At 36.9% G+C, this 26,055-nt stretch overlaps 1 protein-coding gene across 8 annotated transcripts in view; it reads right to left on the bottom strand.

Annotated features, from left to right (window-relative positions):
• Positions 1-26,055, bottom strand: part of ARHGAP24 (Rho GTPase activating protein 24) — a 635,760-nt gene that overhangs the window by 53,675 nt on the left and 556,030 nt on the right. For 7 of the 8 annotated variants that reach the window (XM_031433275.2, XM_064486017.1, XM_010983141.3 and 4 more), the window contains one exon: positions 11,504-11,626. In XM_031433275.2, coding sequence (XP_031289135.2) covers positions 11,504-11,626 — 123 coding nt within the window. Of the gene's footprint in view, positions 1-4,474; positions 5,423-11,503; positions 11,627-26,055 lie in introns of those variants that run through there. The other variant, XM_010983136.3, reaches the window with a different exon arrangement.

The raw sequence follows: 26,055 nt of genomic DNA, 5'->3' as shown, positions 1-26,055 counted from the left end.
ACTGTTTACCTCCAGGTACCAAGCCGCACAATTTACATGTATTTTCTTATTTGACATTCACAGATATTCTGCAAGGACATCTCCCTTCTACAAACAGACGCAAAGATGTTAAGTGAGCTGGAGTTACACATCTAGAATGTGATAGATCTGGAATATAAACACAGGTCTGTATGATTCTAAAAGTCTTCCTTTTCTGCTATGTCATGTTAGTTCAATTCAGACATATTTTTTCCATTGGGATGCTGACCACTCTTTTAGGATCATACAGGAGAAAATGTCTTTCCATCCAATGACTAAATCTGACTTCATGTAGTTTAGATGAATCAGTGCCGTTCCAGATGAGCCCATGGACAGTCTTTTATTCATAAGCACCTTAGACTTCATACATAATTTGTTATAGTGCTTATTACAGATTAAGTAATTATTATTTATGTTTTTTATCCTCCAGGAGTCCGTAAACTAAAGGATTCCAAGAAACCTGTTTTGTTTGCCTTCTCATCTCTAGAATCACTTGGTAGATGCTCTGTAAAATTTTAGATATAAATTAATAAGCTACTTATTTATAGAACTGTTTAAGAGTGTCTAGATTCGGATGGTAGCATTCTGTTCAACAGATTGATTTCCATAAATGTGATCACAACATACACAATACAAAATAACCTTTAAAGAAAATGCTGGTTTTATCCATCACAACAATAAAGATACTCTATTTTAATTCATTATTGCCTACAAGCTAGCAGAAAAAGAGAATAATCCTGTACTTCACCAGTTTGCAATAAATTTTGAATCCCAGATTGAATAGACCTATTGTAATTCTTATCTTTGAGAAGAAATAAACACACACACACACACGTATATATTTTATCACAAATGTATATAAAAGCACTTGAAGATAGCTATGAAGATAAGGTGGCCAGGTGGCAGTATATCAAAAACAGTGGCTATAGAGTGAAGAGGATAATGGGTGAGCAGAGGAGGACTGATGAATAATTGAGAGCCAACAATGACTTGAAGAGAGTGTAAAGTGTGGACAGACAACAGAGGAGAGAAGGCATCATAGCAGAGGGGACACTGAATAGAAGCAAAGTGGGGGTACGGGGGATGAATTTGGGGAGAAAGAGTGGACCGGTCTGAGGAATTGGGAATCACTGGAGTTGGTTACAAGGCCTTGATAATTGCATGAAACAGGATTTCCTCTTGGGAGCAATAGGGACTCATATAAAATTTCTGAGCTGTGGAATGCTGCTTGACAGCACTGTTTCAGGAATACCAATTGGATGATACTTTCCCAATGAACTGTGTGTAGGAGCTGGTGAAGAATGTTGGGGGTGGAAAGAGGTGAGGATGGATTCTGTCTTGACGAGCCACTTCCAAGGTCAAAGTAAGTTGTGTGCATGAAGCAATAAATGCACAGACAACTAAGGTGATGGAAATAGAAATGGAGCTGAACGTATATAAAGAAGGAAGCAATGGGGCATGACCACTAAGTGGTTATAGTGTAGGGGGGGAAAAAAGCAGTGGAGAATTAATGATGACTTATCTCCAAGAAGTAGGCAACTCAGGGGAAAAAAAAACCAAAACAAGATAAAGTTAGGGCTTAAAATTTTACTTTAGTTTGTCCAATGATCACAACAATCTTAAGCTAGGTAGCATATTCTGATTAGAGATTAACATCAGGACCCAGAGTGTTATACATCCCCCGCCCAGGTAATCAAAGTACTGCTTATGCTCTGCATACTAGATGTTAGTCTACAGAAGTAAAAAAAAAAAAAAAAAAAAAAAAAATATATATATATATATATATATATGTGTGTGTGTGTGTGTGTGTGTTTGTGTGTGTATATATATATAGTTTCAAAATTAAAAGGGTATTAAAAAGCACATTATAACCTTCATCTCACCAGAACACAAATCCAAAGCACCACTATCCTGTTTGCTGCCTAATAGATGTTTCACGGTGCCTAGATTTTAAAAACCACTGGGAAAGCCTGTTCAGCGACCTTTATTAGTACCTAAACAAAGAACTAGAGAGATGAAAAGGGCAGTAAAAGGACAGAAGAGGTCTGGAGGAGAAAGGAACGCTGAGGCTCGAGTTCCGGCTGGCACAGCGTGCAAGCTCCACCACCACCGGGCTTCTGGAAACTTTAACTCAGCTCCTCTCTTCATTTTGAGAGTCTTTCTGAAGTGGTGAGTCGCCTTTTCTGTCGGCCTACCCATGACAACAGTTAACAATATGTTTTAAATGAGGATCAGGAAAAGCAGACACCTCAGTATTTTTCACTTCTCGGCGGCGCTTTTCCATGATTCACGCACCCTCCCTTTTGCTTTCATTGAACCGACTCCGCTGATGGGGGTAGGAACTCAGAAACTCCAGTCCACTTCTTAAACCACTGGAGCACTCAGGATTAAACAAAGCACAAGGGGACACTCTGTTCTTAAGGTAGCGCGGTTTGGGAACCCGGGGTTGAAAGAAAAGTTCGTTCTTTTCAGTGCAGGACCTTAAATAAAGATGTAACACCCTGTGCTTCCCGCTGCCGCTGGGGCGGCACAGAAACGGCCTCGCAGCCGCAGCAGCAGGGCTCCTCCTCTCCCAGAGCCTCACCGCCCAACTGCGGTCCTGCAGCCGGGGACCCGGAGAGGCCGGCGAGCCTTGGCTCCGCAGCAAGGGCGAGGGGACGGAAACAGCTGAATGCTGCCTGCACCCCTCTCCTATACGGTTCTGAGGTTCTGACAGAAACCAGAATACAGCCTGGTGAATTAAAAACCTCTTAATCCTTGACTCGGATGCTGAACATTCCTCGGATTGCTAAGACTTTGCATAGGAACATAGGAAAGGACAGTAGTTTAAAAATAGCCCACAGGAGATGATAGATGGAAGCTGCCCCACTCCTGTGGCTGCCGCTGGTCAGCCCGTGAGTTTTTGTTTGTTTGTTTGTTTTGTTTTTGCAGCACTGCCTTCTCTCATTGATATTTAAGGAGAGAAGAAGAGGGCATAATGAATAGCAGTGTTAGCCAGGATTCTCAAAGATATGCCATACTCCACTCTGGGAGGAGAGAAGGCGGAAAATGTAAAAACCACTTTGCTCTGTGTTTCAAAGAGAAACGAATTGTCCCCAGAAGATCTTATGTTACAAATGAAGAGCAGTAACCCGGAAAAGTAGGACTTCTCTACGTGTTTGGATAAACCCAATTTAGTTGCTGAGAGGTGGGAGAACCAGAAGAGGGGTCGTCCTTCAAGCAAGTAGTCCCTAGCCTTTTGCAATTTCTCTATCAATGATGCAATCTTACACTAGCCTGGAAATCTCTATAGATCTATATAATATGAGGCATGTATCTGTCATTTAATTGTCTTCCTGGATGAGAGGGGAATATAAATTATCATCTGCATTCCTTGTTTATAATATAGGATCATGATCACAGCCAGATCTTAACTGCTCAAAGGAAAAGACTCAGAGGGAACAAGGTTTAGCTTTAAAAAGCTCTCACTAAATCTTGCTTTAAATACATGTTTTTTCTTTTCTTCTCACTTTTTTGTTGATTACTAACCAGAGAAGGTTAATTAATAGGTGGCAAATCAAAGAGAAAAGGGAGAAGGAACAACCTTAAATGTTACTCAAGTCAGCTACTGATTAAATTATTAACTTACTGTATGTGACATTAAAATTATAATTACCTAGTTCCAATTTAGATAATCATTTGATTTGTTTATTCCCATTTTAAAGCAAAGGGACACTTTAAAATATTTTGATACAGAGACATTTTCTAGAAATACTTCACTTTACCTAGGTTGTACCCTTTAACTCCTTCTACACAGATCAATCTGAAATACTTTGTTTCTTTCATTGATCATAAACTTGTATTTTCCCACCCCTTGTTCCTGATGGTTCACTTCTTTGACCTCTCCCAATGCTGCCTTATGATGTATTTGGAAACTCAAGGTGACTTCTATTTCTAATCAGTGTTAATCAATATGATTGAAAGCCTTCCAAATAGGGGTCACTGCAGATAACCTGATTAGTAAAATTTTCTCAGCAGGGAGGTGAGGCAAGCACGGGCAGCCAGAACCCAACTGATGTGATGGGAGCACAGAGGAGGGATTTGCGAGGGACTCATCTCAAGGGGGAACAACATGGCTGCTTGATGTGGGTCTGGGACCAGCCCAAGGTAGCCTTGGCCCCTCCTCTCAGCATGGTCAGGCCAGCCTGCTTGTTCTCCATCAGTAAAGGTGATCCCTATAGGACCACCATTCTCTAAGCCCCACCTACCTGGCCATTTCACAGACAGTAATAAACAGATCAATATGAGCCTCAAGAAATAAGTATAGACAAGCAAAAACACATATAACAATTCTTGTACAGTTTTAAGCTCTTGGTTGCCAAACTCCCATGTTATCTGAGCATAAACTGACGTTAAAGCATCAGAGAACATATGTACATTTTTTTAAAAAAAGGACATTAACATATCATCTACCTACCTTTTCGAAAACTAAAGCACCGTTTGATTCTTCTGTATGTAGTTTTAGGAATGAAAGGAGTTGACGCCAAGGCACCTGAGGGGCGCCCCCCAGTATTTCGGTCTTCAGGCATCATACAGGCCTAAAGTTCTGAGCCAGTTTCAGGCTTCCTTTAAAACCTGCCTCTGCGTGATATCGGTACCCCACGGCCACTCCTTCTCATGTTTGTTTATTTGTTAGGTTGGAAGTGCTGTTTCCTAGAACTTGAAGGTTTTGATCATCGAGGTCCTGCATCAGGGATAAGTTACCACCTCTCATTTACTTCTTTTTGGCAAAAAAAACTTCCATTTCTCTTGCCTAATCCAGGCAGTTTTCAAGATTTTGTTTTGTTTTGTTTTTCTTTTTCCAAGTTTCTGCAGACATTCCAAAATGTCACAGCAAAAAGCACCGCAGCAAGAAAGCTGCACCTCCCATTCAAACAGCAGGATTTTTTATTATTATTATTATTAAGAACTGTCTTCTCAGCTGGAACTGGGGTGGGGGGGGGCTGAGATTCCTCTGGAAAGGTCAGCAAATAGCCGTGCGCCAGGGGAAAGAAGAACAATGACCAAGGCCCCCAGGGACACTTCAGGGCCGTCCTTGCTGGCTCCTTTCATCTGAGCAAAAGGGGAGGCAAATAATGGCACCTTCTCCAGAAAGCATTTCAGTGCATGATAGAGTCTTTTCAAAGAACTCCCCTGTTCCTTTTATAGCACCCCTCATCCTTTGATGCTCTCTGCAGGCTTCTCCCTTCTCCCTTCTGTCTTCAAACTCCTGGGGCTCCCGAGGCGGAGGGAATCGCCAGGTCAGAACAGTCCAATGCCCATTCCAGGAGGCTCCTCCGATCCGCGGAGGCAGCTCTGCAGGGAGCTTCTCCTCCCCCTCGTCTGGCTCCTGCTCCCCTTTTCTCAATGAGAGCTGGGCGGGAGCTGGCAGGGCTGCAGCTGGCTCCTCACCGCCACCAGGCTGCGGCTGCGGCTGCCTCCAGTGCCCGCCGCCGGTCACATGCAGCAGGTGCAGTCACAGCAGAATGAGGGGAGGGGGGAGAGTGCCACGCAGCCGTGCGAACCCCTTTTTTCTTCCTCTGACTTTGTGTCGACTCTTGTCTTGTACAGCACCTTTACAGCTGGCTGTCTCAGCCCCAAACCAAACCAAACAGCCCCAAACCATCCCAAGGGAGTAGACTTTTTGCCCCTTCTTTTCTTCACTTATTCTCTTCCAAGGTTTTTTTCCCCAGATACTTTGCAACTGGATCTATTTGTGAGTGTTGATTTAAATGTGCACATCATTAAAACGTGTGTGCATTTGTGCATATGCATGTGTAAAACAGAAAAATATTCAAAATTTAGCAACAAAGAATCTGCAGGTATAATCACAAAACAAGTCAACTCAACTCATATGTGTGTGTGTGTGTGTGTTTATGCATTTTCATACATATATATACATATATATATGTATTTGGCTGTGGTTTGAAAAGCAGTTCTGTTCTCAACTTTCTCCCTTGCTTGTGCATGGACTGGCTACACCCCAGCCTCCATGTCTACCAACCCTCTGGGTTCTACTCACTGAACAATTTACTCACTGGGTTAATCATTCACCACCTGGCTGTTCCATGAGCAGATTTGGAATGCTAGTGCTTTAACCCCAACTGACCCCCGAGGCCTCTCGGTCCCTTCTTAGCCATTCAGCAGGAGCAATCAAAAACTCTGAAGGGTACTCAAAAGATACTCCCTTTAGAAACATCATTGTTTTTGACCAGCATGCCCAGATAGGTAATATTTTGTCACTGAGGGAATCATTATTAATTATTTCTGCCCCATCGCTCAAACATTGTTTTTACGTCCTGTGTCACAGCACACTGCTAGGATCACAGGGAACCATGAAGTCTAACTCGGTGCCACCAAGACAGCGGCAGTGCTGGAGGGGAGACACCTTGGCCAAATGAAAACTTCACTTATCTGAGCCTTGGTATGGAGGAAACACATGTAATCACAGGACTTTGGAGCTAGAGAGAATCTTGGTTAAAACAGTTTTGTCCAATTTTCTTGTTTCACAAGTGAGGAAACTAAAGGTGAGAGGGTAACACCATTTATCCAGGATCACACAGCAGCCTGTGTCAGAGGCAGGACCACAGAGCCTCTGAACCCCTGCTGGCTCACATGCTAATTGCTCATCCTGAGGGTTATTCACATTCAGTATTTTTACTGCCTTGATACATCTCTGACAACTCTTTTCATTAGGAGACAGAAATATACAGAAAGAATCTGACTTTGTTAGTAGCTAAAGTTAAGCCATCCACTCAGCTCAAATGAACAGTGAACGGGTTCTCGCTCTCCCCAGCTCTGGGCTGGGTACTTCCATATACATTGCCTCAAAAACAACTGAAAAGAAACCCAGTGAAAAAGACAACCAGGAGCAAATAAAACAAAAACAAAACCCTAAACTTCTCCAAAGTTAAATAAATGTTTTGACAGCCCAACTTTTGGATCTGACTTTTAGGCAGAAACCATGTGCCTCTTAGCATGGTTGAGAGGGAAACAACTGTTTATGGTGGTGGAGGGAAGGGTTAAACATATAACAGACAGTGAGGTATCTTAGATTCAATACTGAACTTGGTTACCACACTCATTTGATAACAGAGAATGTCTACTTTTTGCATTTACACTGGTTCCTTTCCATCATTTGAATATTTGTTGTAAGTTTGCTTTGTTTCAAAAAAAAAGAAATACCAAAGCCCTGTATCTTGATTTTCACTTCACAGTTTTTAATTTCTAAATACTGAAAATTTAGAAATGAAAACTCCTCAGGTGTCTCCTGTATTTTGATCAAATATCTATTATTGAAATGGTAAAGAAAGAATCTTTTACATGTATAAACGACCTTACCAAAGATAAGCTTCAGTGCTTCATGAAAAACTTTAACTATTTAAAAACACAGGTTTAAAACTGCACTGCAGACAACGAAATGCCCTCTCTGTAATAAACACACTTAAAATGCATGCAAAGGTGGTATACAGAAATTGATAAATCGGGGTGCTATGTCACCTTCCAAATTGTCTTCACAGTTGCCACTTAATCAATGACCACACAATCTTTGAGCAGTGAGAAGAAGGTTGGAAGCCAACAGGTTTTTTATTTAGGATTAACTGTCTTGGATTCTATGACTAAAATAGTAAAGGGAAACGCATTCACTTATGAAAAGCAATTAAGTGATTCAGGAATTTTTAACAGCTTTCCTGTTATAATCTATATATCATAGCATTCTCCCATTTAAAGTGTACAATTCAATGGTTTTTAGTAAACTCAGATATATGCAATTGTCATCACAGTTAATTTTAGAACACTTCGTCACCTAAAAAAGAGATCCCATTTGTTTTGGCCATCACCCTGCTCCGAACCCCTTATTTCCCCATCCCAGCCCTAACCTTCTGTCTCTACAGATTTCTCTGTTCTGTACTTTCATGTAAATTGAATAGTATATATGTGGTCTTTTGTGACTGGCTTCTTTCACTGAGCATGATGTTTTCAAGGTTAGTTCACGTTGTAGCATGTATCAGTACCTCATTCTTTTTATGGCTGAATAATCTATTGTATGAATATACCACTTTCTGTTTATCTGTTTGTCCATTGATGGACATTTGGGTGTTTCCACTTTCTGGCTATTGGAATAATGCTGCCATAAATATTGATGTACAAGTTTCTGTGTGGCCATCCATTTTTCATTTCTCTTGGGTATATACCTAAGAGTGCAAAGGCTGTGTCATATGGTTAACTCCATGTTTAATCATTTGAGGAACTTCTGGACTGTTTCCCAAAGCAGCTATATTTCACATTCCCATCAGTAGTATAGGAGGGTTTCAATTTCTCCACATCCTCACCGTATTGTTATTATTGAACTTTTTGATTCTAGCAATCTTAGTGTGTATGAAGTGGTATCTCACTGTGTTTTTGAATTGTATTTCCCTGATAACTAATAAGCACTAAGCATCTTTTCATGTGCTTATTGGCCATTTGTATATTTTCCTTGCAGAAGTGTTTATTCAGATTCTTTGCCCATCTTTAAGTGAATCTAATTGGGTCAGATTTTTGGTTTTTCTTTATTTTTGAGTTCTAAGAGTTATTTATATATTCTAGATACAAGCCCAAAATCAGATATACAATCTGGAAATACGCCTCCTATTCTGTGGTTTGTGTTTTCACTTCCTTGACGGTATTCATTCAGATATCTTTGAAGGACTCAATTATATGCATTATCCTTATCATACTTCAAAAACCTTTATTTTTCTCATGTACTGAAGGATATACTGTCAATCAGGCATGGACTTACAGTTGTGGGGTTTTCACTCCCATAGTAGGACTAACAGATCACTCTGTTGTGCAGGAAGAAGCTCACAAGCCAGAAGAGATGGGTTTTCTTCCTACTTATGTTGCTGACAGTATGACACTCGGCAAGTCATTCATCATCTCTGGGTCTTAATGACCTAATCTACAAAATATCAGGTTGAACTAGTATAGTGGTTGTAAAATACTCTTAATCGGTGAGAAACTTATTGTCAATGAAATGCTAAGTGGAATCCCAATGTGTATGGTAAATAAAAGGGTTCTTAGTCATATAAATTTATTGTCTTCAACCCGAATTTATAACATTTCTTTAAAATTCAATCAATCAGTAGAGAGGGGCCATACTAATACAAGCTTTTGAACACAAGATTATGGGTGACATCTGCAGTCTTTTATCAGGGTCAGCATTCAGTTTGGTTCTGTAATAACTTCAGAAAATTCTGACGTTCAGATGAATCACAAAAAGATTTCTTGCAAGTTAAATGAGTACTTTAAGAGCTTGCCTTGCAACCTCATAATACTCTTCAATTAAACAAAAAGGTCAAGAGAAAATTTATTCTTTGGAGTATTGTTTCTATGGTAAGTGCACTATGCTAAAATATATTTCTTTAAGATATTAACTACTTTATATAAAATGGATAAACAGCAAGTTTATACTGTATAGCACAGGGAACTATATTCAGTATCTTGCAGTAACCTATAATGAAAAAAAGAATATGAAAAGGAATATATGTATGTATATGTAGGACTGAATTATTATGCTGTACACCAGAAATTAACATAACATTGTAAACTGACTAGATTTCACTTAAAATAAATAAATATGAAATAAAAACAAACAAAAAAAGCAAATCTGAATCAAGCATTTGCCAAATCCCTGAAGTATATTCCACAGGATAAAGTATAAAAACCAATCAACGGCTAGAGTATGCCTTCTAGGTTTATAAATTTGAAGATGAATAGATAGCTCTTGCCCAGCCCCACTAGGGTTATTTGTGATATTCCTGGGCTCCTAGGACCTCCTGTGGCCACCGATTTGGTGACACTAACTGGATCTCCTCCATTTTTCTTGAGAGAAGGACAGATGGAAGAGGACAAAAGGGAGAAAACAGCACACATAATGGAAATAATCCTTCAACAAAAGTACCACTTTCAGCAGATATTAAGAATCCTCCTGAACTCAGGAGCCCCAGAAATCTGATAATGGAGGGGAAAAGATGGTCTTTAGAAACAACAGGAACTTTGAAAAGACATATCGCTAGGCTTTCCCATAAATCTTTGACCCTGGAGGTAGCAGCACACTTCCAGTGGCTGAGTATGCACCTCTCATGAATAATCATGAGGAATCCTCTGCTAAGGCACTGGGGGGGCGGATCTCATCCCACCAGCCTCTTCAAACATTTCCTATATTCACTTACTAGCCATTTTAGTGCCTGACTAGAGTGGCCATACTAGTTGTCACCCAAACCAGGACACTGTGAGAGTGAAAGGTAGCACCATCAATAATTAGCCAGGGACAACAGTTGTAAGCCAGACTGTTACCAGGCAAACTGGGATGAATGGTCACTTCGGTTAGGAGTCTGCCCCTCAGGAGAGACCACTAAAGAACAGACAATTTGCAGGCATGTGTCACTACCCTTGTAAAATATCGACATGTCTGCCAGGAATCTTTACTATTTTAACTTTAACCTAAATTGTCAACTTTTTTAAACTAAGCTTTTGAAGTTATGCTAAAATGTAAAGCTGACTGTTAGCTTAAGGGATATCCGATACGTTAAGGGAAAAAAATTCATCTCTGAATTCAGGGTGCTGACAATGTGCAAAAGAGAATATAAAATAAACATGAAAATTGTAATTGCTTTACAAATTATGAATTTAATTTAATACCATTTATTTTAACAACCTCAATATAAAACAGTTTGGCTTTATATTCTTGGAAATACATGTTGGTTGTAGATGAATATTTTGGGGTCCTTATCCTTTCAGTTCCATTTACTGAATTTTTTCCCTAAATATTTTTTCTGTTTATACCATTCTATTTTATATTACCTGATAGAAAAGATCACCTTTTATCCTTCCTTCTTCCTTTTAGCTCTATTCATAGCACTAAGAATGTAGTTTATTCTTCATATGATGCATTCTCTATACTGTCTTAACTAAGATTTTTTAAAAAACCTGTTATCAAATCCACAAACACTTTCCTGATGACAAACCTTTTTTTTCACTCCACTAATTATCCGATTCTCTTCCAATGCTTTGCCACTCCGCTTTGATACCACTGAGCATCTGGGGGCTGAAATCTCTTCCAAAACTATAGTCAAAATATTTTTTGCCCCATATCTGCATGTTATTAACTGATCTACATTTATGGTTTAGGCTCATAACTGTTTATTATTAGTAAAATGAAAAAAAATCCAAAATAAAGGAAAAATATTATCCCTTTTTCTAATTCAAGATATTCATGGATGAAGGTTGCTTACTAATGATATTTGATATAAATTAAACTTCTAGGAGTTACCTAGGTATCTGCCTAACAATACATGGATTGTTTACTATTTATTTTAATATTCATCCCTTTGAAAGTAGGAGCTGATTGTGGCACTGACTGGAGAAAACAAAGAACAGGTTTGGACTACCTTTCTGTTTTTCCATGATTTTAAAATACACTCACCTCCTCCGAATGGTCCCCATATGACTCGGCGGATAGACTTGACCCAGTCCTCCATATCATTCTGGGTGCTCGCCATGAGGAGGTAGCTCTCATGATTTGCTGTCATCCGATCTCGATCGCCTCCTGTAAGAAGACAGCAGCAGTAACACATGAGTGTGTGCTCAGCAGAAGAGCCCCCATCAACGGGCTCCCAGGAAATTCCTGGAACACAGACTGCACCTAATGCAGCTAGCACTAGGTTCTATGCAACGAATCGGAAATATTTACCATGGTTTCAGCATGGGAAAAACAATCTGCTTAAAAGGGAAAGACTCCTGTTTCCAGGAGAAAGCCAGCAAACAAACGTCCTTCCCCAAACAAAGCCTAGCTTTTTGTCCTAGCAACAACTCACAGGCCTGCATTAACTCATAATCCAGTCTATTCACACTGCACTGCTGAATAGGGAGAAAAAGCAAAAGCAAAATGAAAGATGGAAAAGTGGTCCACAAAGCCTGGGTTTTCATGTGAAGCAAGTGCTGAAACAGTCTGAGTACGACTTATGCACACAATGAGGACGCTGGGACATCATGGTACAGCGGTCCTAGGAAGGGGAAAAGAGCCACGTGTGAAAATCTGATCCAGAGATCCTCTCTATTGCTCTGTCCTGGAAGGGGAGCCTCCTCCCCCAGATCACACCTTCAGGGGGACAAACAAAAGAAGAAGACACAGGCTGGCCAGTCACAATGGCCAAATCAACGTCCCAGAGAGCCCTTGCACGTAAGGGTGAACTTTAGGAAACCCCAGCAGTGCCTCCATGCTTGATGGTTTCTTACTTCCACCCCCAAAACAACTCATACACTTTAAAACCTTTATAATCTCTAATATCCACTTTGAAATGCTGGAGGCCTCAAGGTGTTTTTATGTTTAAAGGGGTATTTCTGAAGACAAGTATCAGTGACTGCACCGCTTCACGCTCTCTGAAAATAATTAAGGGTTGTTCACAGAAGGAATAATTAAGAAAATAGATTATTAAATATTTAACTGAATTCTGATAACATTCCAGTAGTATACTCACTTCTAAAGCACTCAAACATCTATGAACATTTAATTTTCACTAAGTGCTGTAAACTTGCAGGCATGGGTTGGATTAATTTATATCCAGGCGTTTAGTTTGAGATGTTGTTTTTTGTTTGTTTTTAAGTGGATCAGATGAGATACCATCTATTCTATTGCCCAACTCTTTTAAGTTCTGAGAGCCTGGTACCGCATCTTGCAATTGAAGGGACTCAAAATCAAACACATTTATGAGGAGTTTGCAGCCTCCAATTTACAACAGATCCCCACCACTCCCGACCCTTTCACATCCAACCACATTCACAAAGCTCTGTAGGCATTTGAGTTTGTAACCAAATTTTATACAAATGGACCAGGTTGAGAAATAAAACCTTTCTAGCACTGATGTAAATTAACAGAACAGATGAGGGGTTAGGTTAGAGAAGTGAAAAAATTTTAAGCCAACCAACTGAACAGCCAGAATGGTGTTTTACACTTTAATACAACTGAATGGGGTTATGTGCATGAGGGACCACATCAAATCAGTTTCCTAATGTTTACAAATCTCTTGAATCAACAAGACTAGCCTTCTCACATTACAGAGACCATCTCACTATCAGGGAAACAACGACCCTCTTACATCTTTAGGTCTGTCCTAGGTCAGTCATCAGTTTAAGCGGCTTGTATCTGAAAAATCGTAGGTTTGGGAAATCAGAGAAAACTGAGCTGAAATTGCAGTTCTATTTTATATTAGCTGTTTGACTTCTGGGGAATCACTTAACTTCTGGAAACTCAGTATCTTTAGTCATGCTTTAAAAACCATAATCCCTATATAGTAAATTTTTGTGATAATTAAATAAAATAAAGTTAAAATACTAGCACTGTGTTAGGCTCAAAGAAATTCTGTAAATATTAATTCAGTCTCATTTAACTGTCTCCAACACCTATAAATGCAAAAAGGACATATTACATTTAATTTGACTTCAGAGACAGACAACTAAGTCTAGAATGTCTAGTAAGTGCTTGGTGCACATAGGAAGTTTTTTTTAAAGTCTATCTTTCTTTGATACATAACAATGCACGTTAAAATTGTACAGTGTATGTGGATGGAAATTTGTCACACTTTAATGTGCATATGCATGGCTGTATGACATACACATGGCAGAAGGAACTAAATGACAAAAGAAAAAGATGCTTCATTTGGCATGGCACAGTACCAAACATTTATTCTGTATTCTGATCCACTTATACCACAGTGCTGGGCCAAAAAATTTGCCATTTTTGAAATCAGAGTGTTTTAATTATTGTCTTTGCCTGGAGGATGCAGAGCAGTTCAGACAGTAATATCCTGCTGTGTCACTCTCAGCCCCGGCAGAAACAGCCCTAGTAAAGAGAGAGTGACAGCCCTGGAGTGTGTTTCTGCCCAAAAGCAGGGATGACAGAGAATGATAAGCACAACCGGCCATTATCCTCTGACTTTTCATTTGATGCTCTATCTCTACCAGTGGTGCCATGTGTCTGACCCTAAGTCTCATTTTGACTGCCAATCACAGATATGAAATCCCATCTGTGGATTTCACCCATGGATATAGATCGTGATTCCTCAGTGAATCAGCAAGAGAGGGGGAAAAGATTTAGAAAAACTTCTTCTGAGTCTCAGTGGAAATATAGATGCATTGCTAAGAATGTGATTAAAACGACTGGAGACATTTATATAGCTATGAACTGAATTCTCTGTACTAAAACTACGTGACTTCTAACTGGAGATGCCATCTGTTCTAATTCATAACCCTTCGGTTCTGAGAGTCTAGTACTGTGCCTTGCAACTGAAGGGGCTCAAAAACAATTGATTAAATGTATGATTTGATAAATGAATACACTCAATATTGACTTTCAACCAGGTGGATCAAGTTTCACTCTGTCAGTTCTTTAGGGGGCTTAACTATTTAACTATTTGTGAATCTAAAATTCCTTCAAAAGGTGAAATTTTAACAAGCAGACTTGAGATGTAATTATCACTGGGGTGAGACTATCTGAGGAAGTCATTTTCAATCCATATAAATGTACTATACTGAATATAGACATATACATGTGTAAAATTATAGCCAGTCCACATTCTCCAATCTTAAATTCTGCTTGAACATAAATACCTATGCAGTTTTATTTTTATTTTTTAATAGTACTTTAGATGATGGTGGATTTGCACACATTTTAAAGGACACAATGTATAAGTAAATAGTATACACTTTTAGATGTTAACTGGGGTTGTTAGCAATGCTTTGGTGCCAGTGTTAACTCTTCAAGTGTTTGTGATTTTAAGTTAACTAGGTCACATCAGTCAACTGTTCTCATGTATATGTAATTGAAAGTTGTGTATATTTCATTGGGAGCTTCTGTATATTTAGATTTGATATGAATTTTTCCTTTCCAGAAATAAAATACTCCGAAATAAAACTCTTGGCATGATTAACTTTTGCAAAAATTAAAAGATAGATTGAAGAAAAACCTAATGAACTTAATAGACTAAGAAAAAGCTTCAAGTAAAACTTAAAAATAGGTTAAAGAAATCTATATTAGATGCATAGTTAATTCAAAAAAGAAATACAAATACCCATTTACCATATGAAAATTTCAACTCCTCTTATAATTATAAAATAATAATTTAAAATATAATAATGTTTTTGATGAAAAACTTCACAAAGAATTTTTAAATCTTTAAGAGAAATATTGGATATGGTATGCTAAGATATACATGCTAAATGCTTATAGGAGTATGACTAATATTCTTTATGATGCAATCAGTAAAATAGGATTTCAAAGAATATTTATTAATATGAGCTTTTATTATACAAAAGGAAAGGTACAAATTTTACATATGATATCATCTCTATTTTCATAAAGGTAGAAAGCCAGATAAATAAGATGCTAGATTGAAATACACAATAATTTTAATAATGATTATCTCTGAATGCTAGGTTTGGAAATTATTTTGCTCTCTTTTCATACTTTTCTGCACTTTGCAGATGCTCAACCACATTTTGTTTTATAATACATGTATTATTCCAGATGTTCTACCATGTATTATTTTATCCTCACGAAAAATTATTGAAAAGAACAAATGATAAGAATTGTATGGTCATTAAAGCACTAATCCATAAAAAGCCAAGAAAAGCTGGAAGATAATTATCACTAACCTTACTCAAGGTTGCTTAAAATTGTTCAATTTTGAATTCTCATTAATTTACCTATAACCTCTTCTCCCTCTTTCCCCAAATGCATCCCTGAGTCCATTCCCAAGGGAAGATTTGGGACAGGAGACTGACACTGCTCAAAGTGTAGACTCCGTCATGTAACTAGGACTTTTCAGTGAAAGAGACTGCTACCTTTCTTAAAGAATATATTTAAGGAAACATTTTACTGAATGCATTGCGTGGAAATTTCCAGAAATAGTCACCAAGGGAGATTTTTTTCCTTGGAGAAAAATAATGGTAAACTGTCAAAATTATGAAATAAAAAGCAAAACAATTAATCAGAAGTGAAGGATTATATGTGTATCGTCTCAAGTAAACAAAGTTTTAAAGATATATAGTGAATTACTTGTTTGTATTTAAATTTAAAACAAGTTGCCCAAAGGAAACTGTGGTCACTGATATTTGAGTTCAGTCTGCAAGCAGAGTTCATGGTACTGACCTGAGGACATTTTGGCAAACACTCTCACACTGTTAATAATTTCAAAGGCAAAATGTTTCCTCATTCCCAATTACAAATCAGGTCAAAACTAGACCTATCATACTATTCAATTAATTAGAGATTACAGAAAAATAATTTAGTGTTCTGAGTAGCACTTCTAATTTTCACTCAGACTACTGCAAGGTCTTAATTTTTTTAAGCATTACTTTCTTCAAAACTTAGTCTGAATATTTATTAGAACTCTAATGAAAAATTGCAAAATATGAAGTAAATTCTGAAGTATTTCAGTGGAAAATTACTGAGCTAGAAAGACATTTCTACCCTTTTATGGAGACTGATACTTGGAAAACAACAAGTTATGTGAAGTGTAAACAACAAATTGTAGGTTTCTATGGAGATTATCACCTCTTAATAAACAACAACAACGAAAATAATAAAACAGCACATAATTTAAAAAATAAGGCCAGAAAACAAATTGGCCTCACATTCAACATCATATTTAATTTTTTTCGTGTTGTTTTGTGTATTATAGAGACATTGTTATCTGAAAATTAAGTTTTGGTATGCTTTGTTAATCAAATTTTTTCCAAGTATTTCTTCTTCAAAAGTTAATTTCAAAATATCAGAGCAGCAACATTTCTTTGCATTTTGTCAATAGAAAAGTTGCATAAATCTTTAATGAGATTTTGAAAATTTTAAAACCCTTAAACCAGGAAATGAGAATTAATTAAAGGCCAATGGCTATAATCATTCTGTTTGTAGTTTGTGGTCAGTACACGACAAACACACAACTAAACGTTTACATCACATTATAGTAAAAGTAATGCTACATTTTAATTTCATGAATACTTTATATTATTTTACATATTTTTATACCTTTTACTAGGTCATAATCTCTTTATAAGAAGGAATCATCCTACAACATATAGTTAGATTATATTTTAGCTAGAAGTAGCTATAAATGGACATTTATAACCAATTATAGATTGGTATTAATTAACTGTGGTACATTTCTAATAATTAAATTTAGAAATGACTTGTTGGGAGTCGACTTGGCTACAGATATAGAAAGCATGGACCATACAAGTTACTTCTGATTGCCTTTCTACAAGCTTCACTATAAGAAATGTCCAAATGTGTGAATATTAGAGCAAAAGTGCTGCCCGGATCAAACTGCAAAAACAAATATGTGCGTATAAAGAAGTACTGAAAAATGATTCAGAGTTAAGACAGTGAAGCCAGACTCCTCAAGTTCAAATTGCTCACTAACGACCTGTGAGATCTCTCAGCTTTAACTGAGGGTGACAAGATCACCTGTCTCATAGCATTATTGTGAAATAGTCAAAATAACAGTATCATAAACTATTCTATGCAGTGCTTGGGACATAGGATGCTCTGCTGTCATTATTATTGCCATTATAATAATTTTGAACTTAAAATTTTTTGATAAAGTAAATATAATATGAATCTTTTAAAATGTAGGAACAACATTTTTGGACAAACGTTCTGAATATATTTGTTAAGAAAAGTACTTTCACAGGAGAGTGACTACTGATTTAATTTCCAAGTAAATTACTGATTTTCACCATGGTCATGTTTTCAAAGTACAATTGTGATAGATTTACTTTTAAATGATTAATGAAAAACTTAAAACCTTAAATAGGCATAATTTATATTTCCACTAACTTTTCACATTTCTTGGACCCATTCTTTCAAAAATCCTACTCTTTGTGCTGAGTATATTAACCATAAAATGATATAATTTATTGCATATCGGTTAGTTGTTTCCCAGATTGAACTGAACAGTCAACAGAATCTCAATTTGAATCCAATAGTATATTTGACTTTTACTTACATCAGAGGCTGAGAATCTATCTAGTCACTTCCTTCTCAGCATCTAATTAAATTCTTCTGATTAAAACTTCTGAGAAATAAAATAGAACGTTTCCTTAGAAAAGCTGAAGTATCTAGAATTTATGTCTTCCCATTTAGGTTGACTTAGTTTGGGAGATTAATGAATTCAAAATCTTATCTGATTGATATAGAATAAGTGGCACGTATATCCAGATCGGTGTTACTCCAACAATGATGATACAGGTGGAAGTCACAGCGGAAGCAAGTCCCGATGCAACAATCCACAACTTGTAGCAAATGGAATGCCATTCATCGTCAGTGAGGCAAGACAGAGTGTATTGCCTTGCATGAATCTAAACTTAGAAGCAGTTTTCAATCAGGAGGTCCCACAACAGTACAAATGATGACTTTCATATTGAGGAATATTGGAAAATTCTGGGGAAATGTTTTGGAGTCACATTGAACTTTATACTCCACGTGAACATAGCAACACATCTTTTATTGCAGTGCTTCTCCAAGTGTGATGAAACCATGTGTATGTCTAAAAGGATGGGCGGCAACTGAGAACTTGTTAGAAATGCTTGGGCCCAAGCCCAACTGAATCAGAAACTGTGGTGGTAGGACCCAATAATCTGTTGTTTTGAAACACCTGCCAGAAGATTCTGATACATCATAAAGTTTGAGAACTACTACTCTGGTAAGAAAATTTCCTACAGCAGGCAGAGGCTATAAATTTTAGAATTCATGTATTTCAACCACACTCATCCTATTAGCTTGTATCCACGTTTTATTCCTTCAGTGACAGCCATTCAGCCAGAAAGTACTAAGCTTTAAAGCTATAAATCATATAACTTATCTAATTGCTTATTTGCAATGTAAATGATTAACACTCTGCAGCTAGTTTTGCAAGGACATGCCATTCAAGTTGGGATTACTGAGTCTAGCAAATTTGTGGGCCTCATGCATTAAAGATACCATACTTTTATCAGAGCAAATATTAGAGCACTTATTTTCACACTTGAATACAGATTTATTATACCTCTTTCCTTGATGCTTAGAGTCTGATGAATGAAACAGAGCATTGAATTTGGGGATACATACCATTTTTGAAGATATAGATTAGAATTTTAAAAATTCTCTCATATCCCACTACATTTATTATTTTTGAGCAGTGCAAAACTGCAAGATTAATAATAATATCAATTGACAATTGCATGATAATTTACAGTTTACAAATTACTATCACATCTCTTGATTTGTTTGCTTTCTACAGTGACCCTGAGAGGTAAAGCAGAACATCCATTCATTTATGCAATACATATTCATTGAGTACCTGTGCTGTTCCAGTCACTATTCTAAGTTCTGAGGATACAGCAGGGAACCAAACAAAGATTGAGGTTCAGGGGCAAGGTCTAGACTGAAGACATAGATTTGGAAGTCATCAATGTAAAGTCATAGAACTGGATGAGGTCCCCAGGGAATACTGTAGCTAGAATAGAGCAAATGATGTTCAAGTGAGCTCCAACTTTTAGAGACTGAGAAAAGGAAGAGGAATCGGCAAAGCAGACTGAGAAAATGGGAAGAGAAATGAGAGACTAAGTGAAGCAAGTGATCAGGCAAGTCAAATGCTGCTGAGGGGGTTAAACAGAATGAGGACTGAGTACAGACCACCAGATTTGGGGAAGCGAAGGTCACTGGATTAGGAACACAGAGATCATTAACGACCTTGAAAGATCAACCAGATCAGCACACGTAAAATCACCACTGGAATGTGTTTTTAAGCTTATGGAAGAGAGAAAACAGGAACAGCCAGTATAAACAACTCTTCTAGGTAGAATGTATAGAGGGGCAGAGATGGGCAATGATGGGTTCAGAGGGGAGTAGTTAGGACAAGGAGATTTCAGACGAGGAACATTACAGAACATTACATTCTTATGGGAATTATTCACTGGAGAGGGAAAAATGATGATGCAGCAGAGAGGAGATTTAAAGACTCATCCGTATTTCTTTAAAGCTGTGCTCAAAATTTCTCACTCTCCTCAGAATCCTTAATAAGTTCTCGTGATTAATATAATTGATTCCCCCCAATGTTTATTACTTTCAAAATATGTAAAATGTCTAGAAGAGAATCACTGAAAGAAAAAGAAACAGCACTGAGCAGCTGTTCTCTTTTTAGTTCTCATATTGGTGATACAAACACACTTTATTTCATATTGGCGATATGAACAAGTTTCATAATGATTTCTTTTAAAATAAACATATATGAATACACACACATTGTATTCACACACACAACCTCAACTACATTGAGGCTGATTATTGATCATTTGATCTATTCCTTAAAACATGACTCCTGGTATGCAGGATTTCTTAATTCAGTCTTACACATTTCAAAAAGCTGAATTTCCTTTCAAATTTTCTGGAATTAAAATCTTTCACTATTTATGATAGGTTAGTCCATCAATTTTCAATATCATCAATATAATGATCATATAATCAGGGTTAAAAAGTCAGGAAATTCTATTATTAAAGGAAGGTGTAGGATCGCTTCAACACAAATAAGTTGGTAAAGAGATGGTTCAAAACCAAGTAGAGGATGTGTGGGCAGAATTCAACTAATACAAGTGAATATTTGAATTTTTGAAAGAAAAATATTGAATATGAATGCCTGAACATAATGGGTTGGCAAGTATTCATTACCTACTTGGAATGATTTTGGTAGATTTCTTTGTCTGCCTTGGAAGGTGACAGAAGTACTTATTAGAATTAAATATATTATATGGTTTGAAATGACTCAGGAATTTAGATTCGTGTATAGACAATGTTTAAATATTTAGAGAAGTTTAATTTGTCTAATTCATGTTTATTGCACTTTAATAAAAAAGATAAAAGTTATTCTTTAACCATAACATACAATTTACTAGATTTATGTATAAAATGAGAAAAACTGGAATTACAATTGAAGGCTCAGAAAACTCTAGGGTTCTACATCTTTAATTAATGGAATATTAATTTCAATACAAGTAGTACTGAGGAATGTGTGCCTACAAAAAGCACCCCCTTAAATAAAAAAAAATCCTTAATGGGCACAAATTAATTGTAATGCTCAGAAATATATCAAATCTATCTTATTAAAAGACTAAACTTCTTTTTACTCTAAATTAGGGCTAATCTGGCTAATTATATCAGAATTAATATAGAAGGATTTTGGGGGGCTTTTTAAAAAGTACTTTTATAACTTTAGATAATACTAAGTATGCAAATAAATGAAAACCTGAAATTCTTCCCTAAAACAAGGACTCCTTATAACCATTTGCAGGCTGGAAATATATATATGGAGTCTTATGTTTAACAATCACTTACGACAAATGAGAACCATCTTAAGATGTTCATCATAAAGCTAAAGAAACTTAAAATATTTCAAGAATTCATTCCTACTTCTCAAAATAATCTGCAACTACTTCCAAAACCTTAAAAAGTGCCCACAGTGCTTAGCCGAGAGGAGTGTGATGTTCATTCAGAGCAACACCAGGCTGTTTAAAGGTCTCATAATTGTCCATTTATCCACAAGTACACTAAAAATCTAAGAAGTGACTTAGTTTTACATGAATTTTAGATAACTGAATCCAAATTGAGAGCTTCTTAAAATTAAATAGAATCAAAGGCAAGGAAAGCCCCTACAAAAAGTTCTCAGACCTTTTACAGTGTATTCATTTTTGGATTACATATTATTTTGCATATCTTGCACAAATATCTACAGGTTTCAATTCCTCAAGTTCTACAATTTTCTAGACACACGCAATAAATTAAAATTAGATCTCACCTGCTGATATATCTCATAATTTTAAATTGAAGAGCAATCAGCCAGAATCCACAAGTCAATTCAACTCAGCATATCTTTATTAATTAACATTTAATGAATACCCATGGGTGTCTGCAGTAGCATTAGAAGTCAGCAAACTAGTTTGCTGTTTGAGGGTATACAGTCTAATTCATATATAATCACCAACCTAAATCTGGCTAAACTCTGAATACAGATTGGCAGATTGATGGGCATATTGTTCAACTAGATGCAAGATTTCTTAAAAATAAATCCAATGAGAAATAATAGAATATTTTTTCAAATATAACTTAAGAAAGTCACCAAAGAGGTAATAGATAGATGCTCTTTCCTGATCTTTTTTTGTTGTGGGGGGGCCTGGGGGAAAGAGCATAAAAGGACTGGATAGACACACATATGTTTATACATATACACCAAGGTAGAAAGAGAAAAGGCACATAAAGCCAGTTATCTCTTGAAGAAGAATGTTTTGTAGTTGAAAACAAGATCAAATCAAGGTCTCTGAGTCTCTCTCCAATAGAGTCTGTAAACAACTCAAAGTTAGCAAACTCAATATTTTGGATGAGGGAAAAATCTGACCCTATTCAGATGTGAAGAAAGCAAGCCTGAACTAGCTATGATAGTTGTTGAAAGAACTTTCTTGAATAAATGAATAGAGAATTGGAGAATTATAAGACTCCATTCACTGGATCTTATTATTTATTGCTTTTTAATATGCAAGCAAGCTTGACCTAAAACATATTGAAATCCCTGGGGAAGGCTTCTTGATGCTTTACAATATATTACAAAGGAAGACGTGAGCAAAATCACGGGAAATTATTCAGTACCAAAATTAGATGCCAGTAGAGAACAAATATAAGGGGAAAACAGTGGGACTGCTTACCAACTACACTAAGTGCTCTACCACCCAAGATAAAAGTTACCATATGAATCCAAGTTAGAAAGTTATTTTGTTGATGACATATTTGTTTTCCTTTTTTCTATAGTTTCTCAGCCTAATAACAGGTTATTATTTTGTAATGCAAAATGAGAATTTGGAAACGATAGTCTCTGAGTTTAGAGAGAGTACTCCTAGTAACTGGACTTTTTAATGCATTATCTCATTTAATCAGTAAAAAGTAACCTGTGAAGGAAGAATTACTGTGCCTATTTTACAGAGGCTAAAACTGAGCATCAGAGAGGTTTTCTTCATTCCCCAACATCACACAGCTAACGAATGGAAGCAGTAAGGTCTAAACAGGTTCCATTTTTCCCGTTGTTCTGGGTTTCCTCAGAGTCACGCTGTTGTGCTCTTTCCTGCCTCACCCTGTACTTTCTGCATAGCATTTCCTTCTTCCTTTCTTCATTAGGGCCTTTGAAGATCTTACCCAAATGAGAAACCCTGCTGATGCTCCAAGTACAGTTGGTCCCTCCCTCTCTGACTCCCAGAACACTTTGTGTGTATTTATGGAATAACATACGTAACCTTATTTTGTAATTAAAGTGGAGTGGCGCCATACAGGCATTTAGTTTACTGCATTCAAATCTATGTTTATTATTATTTTTTTACCTTAGTGGTACAAATTTTTAAGTATCAGGGCAGGTTCCATTAAGAGATAATGTGTCAGATAACTCCATGTGCCCCTTCAGATATGCTCTCTGCACTTTTCCACCCAGCTTCCTGCCCACGGAGACTAACTTGCATAAATGATAGCGGTGCTTTCCCATCCCCATAGCTTTCCATTGGGTGGCCAATAGGCAGCCGTGGGAGGAGACAGGAGGGAGGAAGTGTGAGATTAGAATATTTATATCCTTGACTCCCTAGCTCAGGGGTTGCCTTGGCTTGGCTCTGTATTTTGACCAAAAATCACTACTCGCCCCTAAAAGACTTTCCCACATGGCACTCTTTTTCAGTTTTACTAAAACCCCTCTACCCGTGCCCTTTAAATGTCAGACTGGAAAAGCTCCTTCACAATGATCAGACCCAGGTTCTTTCACTATTGTCTGTAATCCCCCCAAACCCCATCTACACTTTTTAGGCAAGACCTTTGTATACTGAAACCTTCAAATTATCCTAATTTGAGTTTGTCCCTTTTTTCAGTTGGGACTCTGATTAGCACATTTAAGTTTAAGTAAGTGATGCACTTTGTACCTTTTAAATCACAACATTCTTCTCATTTCTAAAAGTTTAGTTAAGTAGAAACTTCACTGCAAACAAAAAATAATAAGCAATTTAATGCCACAAACTTACAATTAATTAATTTAAGTTAATTAATTTGATATACTTTCAGGATTGCCAAGGCATTGTGAGGAGGACAAAAAGAATTTATGATATGATCTCTCCCCCAGAACATTATAATATTATTAAGGAGACAAAGCATGAAATGGAAAAAAAATTATAAAGAAAGCATGAGCTGAAAACAGGTGCCACCATTTATGATACAGAGAATAAAAGGTATCATTTATTAAGAAAGTAACAAATAAATATTGACTTATCAGGAAGAATGTTGTGAAAGCAGTGGAACTTGAAAAGTGTTCTGATAAACAGTCTCAAAGTCGAAGCAGTGTTGTAGGTGGGGAGGGAATGTAAGTGCATGGGGGGCTCAGTGTCTCTGAAGACCTGGCTCAGATGTCTCTTCTGCAGTGAAGCTGTCTCAGGTTGAGTTGGCTTCCACATGCTCTGGACCTTCGTCTGTGTCTAAGCTCTGAGAAGCAGGATCCTTGATAAATATCAAGATAATACTTCTTTTAATTGAAGTCATTTGTATAGATCTACTTAGGTTTCATAAAGGGATTCAGGTGAGAAAAATATATTGAACAATTAAATATATAATTTTAAATAAAACAAACTATATTTGCTTGGCTATCCATTTTTAAGTTGGCAGCTACAGGAATATCAAATGATAAGCTGGCCACAGGGAAGCTTTCTCTTTTTCTAGAACCTGGGAACATACTAACACTAGGAGTATATTAACAACTGCAGAGAAGCAAGGTGGTAATTTGAAAATCCAATACAGGGGATCAGAGTTTGGTTAAGGCTGAGTCCTTATTCCACTGCAAGATGTCTGAGCAAACAAGGCTTCATGCAAATCATATTTAATTTTCTTTTCATTTTGCATCTACAATGAAGATTTAAAAATCAGTCAGTTCCTTGCATATTGTCTTCATTTTCACTAATACGTGCTCTCCTGCCAGAACTTTAACCACCTCCTTTATTTAAAATAGAAATAATAAAAAATGTCGCCCTGATTCACAAAGAATAGAGTGAACTAGTGGGTGAGAGGACTCTGCCCTGACCAGGGCCCCTGTTTAAATATAGGAGATCACAAATTTCATGTAGCTCAGCCACATCTCCCTTATGCTGCTCCTCATAAAATTTCGGCTGAGAATCAATCTGTTATTAACTTCCAATGAGGCTGACATCTTTAATGCCCAATATTAAGCTCTAAAAAAATCTCAAGTGCTAGTAATGATGAAACCTGGAGATCTATTATTTACTTATATGAAATGTGGGGTCAGTAAGGTGATTTTAGTTTCTCGGTAATTTTCCATAGATCTGAGTTTTTGGCTTATGTTAGTTTGCAGAGCCAGGATTAGAATGGTACAAAATTTTAAGGAGCACCAAAATACTCAGTGATCAAGATAAATGAATTTTAATAGCATATTTAACAAAAGCAAATTAGCATAAAAATCCACAATGAACAAAACCAAAATAAAGGGTCACTATTACTGATTTTTCCTTTAGTCTTAGTTTCCAATATCACGATTATTGATCCTGGCCCTATTAGTTTGAATATTATTAACCCCAATTAATACCCTCTTTCTAAACCCCCATATGTGCCATGTAAGCACACTCCTTGTCTCCCAGATGATATGGTTGTCCCCCTTTATTTGACTATGAGACACAGAATAGAGTGATATAAGCAGCTCTCTTACATTTTTGTATGCTGGGAAACTCACTGTCTATGCTAGTAGTGGTTGCCATAATTCTGAAATATTTGTGATAGCTTTTCATTATCTTTCTTTTGTCAGAAGGATGAAAAAGAAAAAAAAATGCCTGCATAGTCTCTCTTTATTATAAAGCTCCTGCATAGAATACAGCTCCTGGACTAAGCAATGGCTTTGGCCTTTAGCACCAGGTTAAATACAGCTTAGC

Source organism: Camelus dromedarius, chromosome 1 (genome assembly GCF_036321535.1).
Source record: "Camelus dromedarius isolate mCamDro1 chromosome 1, mCamDro1.pat, whole genome shotgun sequence".
NCBI classification, from domain to species: Eukaryota; Metazoa; Chordata; class Mammalia; order Artiodactyla; family Camelidae; genus Camelus; species Camelus dromedarius.
The sequence above is the reverse complement of the archived record's forward strand: the minus strand, read 5'-3'. Positions and strand labels throughout refer to the sequence as shown.